General features: G+C 52.4%; 1 protein-coding gene across 1 annotated transcript; it reads right to left on the bottom strand.

Annotated features, from left to right (window-relative positions):
- Positions 1-205: 205 nt before the first annotated feature.
- On the bottom strand, positions 206-6,869 carry MYCL (v-myc avian myelocytomatosis viral oncogene lung carcinoma derived homolog). The gene is made up of 3 exons (XM_012646675.1): positions 6,662-6,869; positions 5,789-6,293; positions 206-2,758 (listed from the first exon to the last, which is right to left on the bottom strand). The coding sequence occupies exons 1-3, from the start codon at positions 6,740-6,742 to the stop codon at positions 2,160-2,162; spliced, it is 1,185 nt and encodes a 394-aa protein (XP_012502129.1). The 5' UTR covers positions 6,743-6,869; the 3' UTR covers positions 206-2,159.
- Positions 6,870-8,770: the final 1,901 nt, after the last annotated feature.

The raw sequence follows: 8,770 nt of genomic DNA, 5'->3' as shown, positions 1-8,770 counted from the left end.
ACGAGAGAATTTCGTGTTCACTGATTACTAAGCCTACATTGTTTAGACATGTCTGAAATGGCATTTCAGGAACCCAGAGTGGAATGACCAGGTTAGCAACATGGTTAAAGAAATGCAGCCATCTGGATCACTTGTGGCTACCCTGAAATATTTTTCCGTGGTTCAGGAGGATTCTGATGGCATAAGCTGCCCCCACTCTGACATGTTTGAGAAATCTTTTATTAGAAGATGTCCCAGAAGGCAACATTTTAAAATCAGGCAAACAATAATCACAACTAAATACAAAATTTCAGGTAAACTTGCCTTTCAAAATAAATCAGACCCTTGCAACAGGAGAATTGCCCAAGTTTTTTTTTTTTCCTTGTACAAAAACAGTTAACACCACTTTGCAAAAGGCATACAAAAATACAGTATAAAAAAAAAAAACTCCCCTAGCATAATACCCAACAGCAGCTTATAAAACACAAGCTATTCAGGTGAGACATCAGTAACCTACACCCCACCTGTTCTCCAAAGACAGTTCCAGAAGTCAGTAGGCTCCTGAAAACCATGCTCCAGAAGGTAGAGAGGCTATTTCCAAATCCACTGGGATTCTCTGAGGCCAAGCAGCAACCTCAGAAAGAAACCATTTTGGACAATAAGTTTGGAAGTAGCACTTTGTTTTCCAGAGCCACATATAGTGCCTACCACCAGCCCCCTCCCCCATTTCCAAATCCAGAGCCAGCAGGCACCTGCTGTCCTGGGCAGAGTTCTCAAGGGGCTGGTCCTTTTTCTAGGACAGGCTTAGGAGTCCTGAGGTTGCCCATATGACACCTGCTGGGTTGGGTGACTTTCCCAGATTGGAGCCTGCACCTGGATTCCACTTGGAGCTGCATAGTCCAGCCGGGGTAAAATCCATCATGGTTGACTAAGCAGAGCTCCTGGAAGCTCCTTTAAAACCCACCAGGAAGCAAGTCTACCTTCTGGAGTGCTGGATGAGTCCCAACTGCTATCCCCAGAACTTCAGTAAGGCCCAGATTCTGGGAAAGAGATATGACTCATGGCAGGTTGGCAGATGCCCAAGGGTGGCTGTAGAGCCAGCAAGCTCCTTGGAGTTGCATGAGAAGGACAGGTTTACATGGTTCCAGTAGAACTTCAAACTTATCAGTCAAGGATTGAGATGAGAGGCAGGTGGGAAAGAGGAAGTGGTAACAGTTCTCCCTTCTGAGGTGCCTTACACCTGCCTTGAGAAAAGATTCTAAGATGGGCCTCAGGTAACCCTTGGAAAACACCTGGGCAGGGAACAAATTCATTGGCCAGGACTCCAAGCATTCCCTGGGCCCCAGGCTATAAGCTATTTCCCTGTGTCTTGGGGAAATATTTCTGACTTATGGGAAAGGGTGCCGTAGAGCCCATTGCATAACAAAGGCAGAATGAAACAAAAAAGTCCCTTGTGAGGACAGAAAGGTCCCTCCCTCCCTCAGAGGAGAGGGCCCAGAGGGCTCTGAGACAAAGAACCTAGAGTCCAGGCTCTTTAAATGTTCTCAGAGTCGCAGCATTGAGAGTGAGAGGCGAGGCGTCATTTAACATCATAACATTTATATTGAAGGTTTCCAACTCCTCAGCTACTGTAAAGTGTCTGACAGTGAGGTAATGGTCCATATTGATCAAGTCTACGAGCTTGTCTTCACTCAAGACAGCTCGTGTGTCTCCTGGAAAAAGGAGCCTCAGGGAGAGCATCCAGGCCCAGCTGTCCTTGCATCACCCCAGAGACACCAGTGGGAGCATCCTTTCCTAGCCTAAAGCTCATGCAGAGTATGAGATTTCATGCAGGCTGGAGCCCTCGATAACGTCCACCACCTGTTGCATAGCATCTGTCAGCCTTTTCTTCGGAGCTAGCGAGCTAGGCAGACCCCAAGGCTCCTCAGTCAGCTGCCTGTTGAGAAGCCAAAGGCGCCAGAGAAGACACAGCACTCCCATGAGCCAGGGAAGAGGGAGAGCTGGGTTTCAAGGTTTCCAAGAATGCAAGCCCTTATTGTGTGTGCACCGGCTGCAATGCATCCTGGGATCTACTGTCCAGACTGTCCCGCCGTAACCAAAATGTGCAAATTACTAAAGGGGAGGGGGAGGTTAAAAATAAACTGTCTTTGTAAGACAGAACAGTCAGGCTTTTTGGTCAGTTAGTAGCCACTGAGGTATGCAATTCTTTTCTGCAATTGCTGTTGCCGGCATCGAAGCTGCCTTTTCTCGGTCGCCATCCTCTTCTCAGCTCCCACCAGGGCTTGCAAGTATTCCAAGGCCTTGCTTAGGATCACTACTTTGGGGGCCTTAGAGCAGCTGGCCAGGGTGGGTACCTGGTCCCTCAGGGCCAAGAACCGTGAACGCAGGTCATTCCGCCTTTTGCGCTCCAGGAAGTTGTGGTTCTTTCTCTTGGTCACATCCTCAGTGTCAGAACTGACAGGTTTGGGGTGGCAGGACTGCGGAGCCTCGCTTTCTGCAGGCAGGGGGCTTACAATCTCTTCATCTTCCTCATCTTCCTTCTCCTCCGGAGCATCTCCCTCCAGAGCCTCTTCTTGGGCATCCCTCTCTGGAGCCCCTTCTTGGGAGCAGCTTTCTGGAGGAAAACGGGCTGCATAGTTGTGCTGCTGCTGGTGGATGGCGATGTGGAAGTGTTTCATGCAGGGGTCCAGGGGGTCTGCTCGCACTGTGATGGTGACAGGCTTCCGTATACCCAGGGACTGTCTCTTCTCTACTGTCACAACGTCGATTTCTTCACCCTCTGTCCAAAGAAGAGAGATCAAGAGAGGAAACACATCCCATGAGAAATGCATACATAGACCCTACAGCTTTAGCTCCCTATGCTGGGGCTTGGGAAGGTAGGTAACATTTTCCCAATTTAGAGATAAACAAATTGAAGTGAGAAGAAAGTGGACTCATTTGCAATGGGGTAAGGGCGGAGTGAAGGAAACAACGGGAAATAAGCAAGAAGGAAAATATTCTCCAATTTCCTTTTGCACAGCAAGGCTTAGATAAGAACAAAAGGCAGACCCAAGCCAACAGCCCCCAGTCTGCAAAGGTTCTCCCCTCCCCCACTGAGGGGATGGAGAGAAAGAGCTACCGGCCCGGGACAAAGTTTAGCTATAAAGATCTTCCCCAGTCGGGCTCTTTCATGCCCCATCAGAATTGTAAATGAGGGGTCTGTGGGCAGAGCTGCCCTTTGTTCCTGCCCAACACAGCCTGCACTTGGGGAATTGTTACTTTTCACAAGTTATAAATCCTATTATTCCCCCACCTCTCTATTCTGCCATCCCTTTCAGCTGGAGATTCAGAGAGGGGACGGCTACAACCCATTCCTCATCACCCACAGAGGGGAGGGAAGGGGTTTCCCTTAGGAGCATTTTGCTCCTGGGTTCAATGGGTTTCTAAAGTCATCCATCAAGTATAGGTTGCCTGCCCCACTCCCTTCCCTGGACCTGAAGAAGGTTGGATTTGTAATCACAGGTTGGAGAAAGCTGCAGGAACTTCACAAAGGTACAAGCAACCATTTCCAAGCTACCTGCACGAGAGGCAGAGACTGGGCAGCAGGAGAAAGTCCCGGATACAGGACCCAAACACCAGGGACCTGGAGATACTTGGACATGTCCCTGTCATTCCCTGGCTTGGAGGTCTCCTGGGTTAACCCAACCAGGAGAGGGGCGATTGGAGGAAAACCCTCCTGGTCCACACATTTTCCAGCCCCCACACAGAAGGCCACCTTAACGCATTTCCGCCTGACAACTGAAGAACTCCGTTCCCAGCCTCTTTGCATATCAGGAAGCTTGAGCCCCTTTGTCAGGAAGGCTCCCATTGTGTGGACAATCGCATTATTTCTCCATTAATAAAACCTGACCATTCAGCCCTCCTGGCCCCAAAGCCTGTGATTGGCTGGCTATGCTGTGTTTGGAATGCTGTTTTACACAGCCCCTAACCCCTATTGGCTAAGCCCTGCTGTCAGTCACTCTCCCCACCCCCTCCTCATTGTTTGCAATCTGTTGCATTTTGTTCTAGGCCATGTGGCCTGTGAGTGAACCAGGAGCCCACAAACAGGTTCAGGTTAAAGGGCAGGTCAGAAAATGATTCAGGAAGCTTCCCTACATCCCAAACCTTTAATTTTCAGTGTTAAACCGCATGGCTCAGAAGGGTTGTAAGAAAGAAATAATTCATGACACTATTCTCCTTTCCAGAGAGTTGTGTCTAACTCTACCCAGACAAGGAAATGTCTTCAGCAGGACAATCCACTCCAATTCCCTTCTGTGCAAAGGGAGAAAATGAGACTCATATCAGCCAAGTCCACACATCGCCTTTGTAACATTCTGCATCTCAAACTAAGATCTCCAAACTTCCAAAACAATTCTCTTTCCACTCTACTACTCCACCAGGCTTTGTAGAGATACATCTTTTTTTTTTTTTTTAAGACTAGTCAAGGTAGAGATACATCTTTATTAGTTTCTTGATCTCAAGATTCCCATGCCAGCCATTAAACAAATATAAGCTCTTAGTATAGAAAGCAAGCAGGTTAAAAATGACCTTAACACAGTGGACCAAAAAAAACTGACTGTTAATTTTTGTTATCCTCTTTTCCCCTCAAGCGTATGACAACTTCCATACCCCATTCCCCAGTTCCCTCTCCAATGGTCACATAAAAGTTATTCTTAAAAGCTACAGTGAGTTTTCTCTGTCCCTGATCGACATGCTGCTAGCCTCAGTCTGCACCCTGCAAAAGCACCCTCTCCAGTACTTCTCATGGGTACAGAGGTCCAAGATGTTGGGGCAAGAACAACGCAGTCTGGTGGCACAGGATGCTCCAGTCCGCCCTCAGTGAGGTTTGCACTTGCATCAAGGATCAGGGAGGAGGGCCTGGAACTCTATGGCCCTGGTGCCCAAGCATCTAGCCTAGAGGTTGACACAAAATAAGGGCCAGTGAATATTTGTTGAATGCAAGGGAGCATCTGAAACTTGCAGACATATTGGGAGGGAGCTGAAAGAAAATCTTTCCACCTCAGGCCAAAGCAGCAAGGCAAAGTGTAGCCCTTCTCAGATAAGCTACCACAAAGACCCTATAAACACCAAGGAAGAGGTGCCTGGTTGGGATGGAGCACTGGGGAAAAGAGGCTGGCTAGATGGCAGGAAGCTGGGGCTCACTTCTAGCGATTTCCTATCTCTAGTCCTCAGTTTTTCCATCCGTTAATGGGGAGCATTCATTCCTCCCCTACCTGTCTCATGGGTGATGGAGAGAATGCACAAGTTGTTAAGGCTGGGAGGTGCAAGGAGAGGACATTCATTATTGGCATTTTAAAGTAAAGCTGACTGAAGACCTGGGTTTTTTAAAAGGACGAAGGCTTTGGCTTTGCACAAAAGGCTCCTCAGCTCTTCTCTCCCTAAGGGAGTGTGAGTTTCCCAGGGAAAGAGACGGCAACAAAAAAGCTTCAAGCTTGGAGTGACTCCTCCAGCCTCCTTCGGACAGGAATCCCTCACAGTCCAACCCCAGTATTGTTCTCTAAGCGCCAACCCTCACCACTGTCTCCCTTGTCCCCTGAGGCTCCAATCATCAGCGAGGGGATGCTGGCTCCCACGCCACATCGCCAAACTGTTTACCAACACACCCACGTGCCAGACAGACACTGCTGGGGGCTACCTCAGCAGCTTCTGCCAAAGAAAAGGGGAGGTGGTCGAAAGGCTTGAAAAGACCCAGTGCTTGACCTGACAGAGGTAGAGAGCTTTGGCCACCCGTGGCGTGTCCCCCTCTTGGATGGTCCGGGGCAGTTCTTACCCGAGTCACTTGGGCTCTCGGACCCAGAGCAGGCCTGAGTCTTGGGCTCGCCCAACGGACAGGGGGCGGCGGGTGCCGGGGTGCCGGCTTCGAGGCTGGGAGTGCAGTCCGGGGCGGTGGGCGCCTTGGGCGGGTTCCCTCGGGGCGCGCCAGCGGCGAGCCGGTCGCTCACAGCTCTCTCCAGCCGTTCCCGGGCGGAGAAGCCGCTCCACATGCAGTCACGACGAATGATGGAGGCATAGTTCCTGCCACAAGCTTTCGAGTGGCCCCGAGATTCCGCCTCGTCCCCTGCGCCCCCTCCGGGCCACGGCTCCGGGGGACCAATCGCAGGAGCCAGGTCCCCGGCGCCGGGACCCGTGCCCCAAGGCGGCGACGTGGGGGGCGACGGCACCAGCTCGAATTTCTTCCAGATGTCCTCGCTGGGCGCCGTAGATCGGTAGAAATCCTCCCCGCAGTCATAGTCGTAGAAATAGTGCTGGTACGAGTCGAAGTCCATGTCCGCTCCCTGCAGGAGGGAAGGGGGGACGTGCTGGCTGGGTGCGGGCCGAGGGAAGAAGGCGTCCCAGGTCCCTTGGCACAGCCAGCTGCCGGGCTCTCGTCCCTCCCCAACCCCACCGGCTTGCAGCCTGCGTCCTATCCTTGAGTCCTGGCAAGCCGGGCTCTGGCTTAGAGCGCCCAGGGAAGCCGCTCACAGCGCGCGGACCAGGCTGCAGGGAACGAGTTCAAAGCAAACTTTGCCAGCGACGCCCGGAGCGCAGCTCCCAGGGCCCAGCCCAGCCGGGCCGGGCGGGGGCGCGCTGTGCCCAGAAGGCAGCCTACAGCCAGCCCACACCCCGGCACCCGCGCCCGTGCCCGGGCCACCCGCAGTCTCACCTCGCGCCCGCCGCCCGCCACCTGGAGCGTACCGGCTCCCGGCCCGCTCGGGGCAGCCCGGCAGCCCGCACACACGCACATGCGCGCCACCGAGCGCGCGGCCCGCACTCACAAGCGCGCCCCCTCCGCGCGCGCCCCCTCCCTCGCTCGCGCACGACAGCCCGGACGCTCCCGGGATCGGCGCGGGAGCGCGAGCTGTAGGCGCATTGTTTCCCGGCTGCCTTATATTTCGTCGCGCGCCCCGGACTCGGGGACTGGGGGGCGGGCACTACGGGACAAGCTCCGCCCCCTCCCTGCCCCCGTCCGAGCAGTGGACAGGTGGGGCCGGCCCCACCTCCCGGCTGCGCTCGCCCGTTCTATTCTGTCCCCTGTAGCCCCCACATAAATTGCACACTGGGGAGCGCAGAGCAGGAGGCGAGCTGATGCAGCCTGGCAGTCGCCTGGTGGAGGCGTGACTCTTTAGCGAGACGCTGGCGGTCCCCAGCCGGCCGAACTAAAGCCGTGCTCCTTGCCCACCCTGGGCTGGGGAATCGGGCTACTTCCCGCCCCACCCTGGGAGCCTACTTTCCTCGGCGCGCCCCGCTGGGTTCAGGTGCGAGCGACCAGCCGCAGGGGGCAACCGCACCTTCGTCGCGCCACCTGGTGGCCCTCAGCTGTGAACTAGGGCCGGTCCTGGAGTCCGCTTCATTACCCGTTGGCCTGTTTCTTTAGCTCCGTCGCCTAAACTTGGATGGCAGCTGAGCGAAGTGGTGAAGATTCCAGGCTTTAGAGCCTGAAACTTAACCTTTCTGAGCCTCAGTTTCATCTGCAAAATGAAGGGATGTAATGCTTGCTAAATTAAAGGGTGGTTGCGAGGATTTAAGAAGAGCATCTAAAATAATAAAGACGAAGAGCATCTAGGGAAGGAGTCTGGGGCAGGAGGAAAGGCCAGCAGAACTGGCCTACCCCCCTCTCCTCCGGGGTGGGGGCGGAGGCAACAGTGGGGAAGAAATACCCCAACTTTGCAAGGCCAGGGCTGTGACCTGCTCCCCTCCCTCACTGCTGACACAAAACACTCAGTAGGAGCTGTACTAGTAGAGCATGGGGATTTGGAGTCTGGAAACTTCGTTCAAGTTCTTGCTTTGCCACTTGCTAGCCAAGTCATTTGAAGCTTTGCCCTGCATCTCTGGCCAAGATGATAGATATATAAGCCCTTTGTGTCATCTTCTACGCAGACTACCTTTGGTGAAAGAGGAAAAACTAAACTATACAGCTAGTCTAAGATTTAGGCTTGAGGAAGGTAACTTGGAATAGCAGCCAATACATTTAGATTCCACCACCTGGCATGGAGGTCTGGTTGAGGTTTTGTCTGCCCTAGGCTGCTTGTCTGTGTCTCTCTTTCCCTCCCACCCTTGTGGTCTAAGAGCACCAAACTACTCACTGTTGGCATCCCAGCAAGGAAATGAGAAGTTCAGTCTGGTTAGAGCACAGGACACAGGTGTGAGTTGATATATGGGTTGGGAGAGAGGGCAGGGAAGATGATACACTCAGTTTTGGGTAAGTTGGGTGTAAGGTGCATCTGGGACATCCTCAAAGGCAGAAACTAGCTCTTGCTTTGTAATCTCAGCACCTAGAATAACTTCTGGCAGATATTTGTGAACTGACTTACTGAGAGACTTAGCCAATCAGATTTTATTGAGACAGCCTGTGCGCCATACTTTGTGCTGAATGGAAGGCACAGATCAGAAAGGTTCCATGTTTGGTGGCAGCCTTGAAGCAGAGGGATTGGACTTTCTTTTGGTTCTCTGATCCACAGATGTCTGAGATGCTTGCTGTACCAGTCAGGGTTCTTGGTTACAAATGAAAGAATACAACATTAAATAAATTTAAGCAGAAAATCACTTTAAATGACTTTATTGGAAGAATTTGGGATATAGAATTCACGGGGAGGCTGGGAATCTATACTTGGAGAAGGGACCCTTTTTCTCTATCTGGAGTAGGCTCCCTACTCTCTTTCTCATCATGCTGTAAGCTCAATGAGGGCAGGGACGAATATCAGTCTTGTTCATTGCTGTAACCCCAGGGCTTAGAACAGAGCCTGGCACATCATGGGTGCTTAGTATATGTGTT

Source organism: Propithecus coquereli, unplaced genomic scaffold (assembly GCF_000956105.1).
Source record: "Propithecus coquereli isolate 6110/MARCELLA unplaced genomic scaffold, Pcoq_1.0 Scaffold249, whole genome shotgun sequence".
NCBI classification, from domain to species: Eukaryota; Metazoa; Chordata; class Mammalia; order Primates; family Indriidae; genus Propithecus; species Propithecus coquereli.
The sequence above is the reverse complement of the archived record's forward strand: the minus strand, read 5'-3'. Positions and strand labels throughout refer to the sequence as shown.

Coding starts and splice junctions, on each gene's coding strand:
- MYCL (XM_012646675.1), bottom strand. CDS start 6,742: ATGTGCGTGTGTGCGGGCTGCCGGGCTGCCCCGAGCGGGCCGGGAGCC. Junction 6,294..6,661: donor TGGCGGGCGGCGGGCGCGAG/GTGAGACTGCGG, acceptor TCCCTCCTGCAG/GGAGCGGACATGGACTTCGA. Junction 2,759..5,788: donor CGAGAGCCCAAGTGACTCGG/GTAAGAACTGCC, acceptor TTCTTTGGACAG/AGGGTGAAGAAATCGACGTT.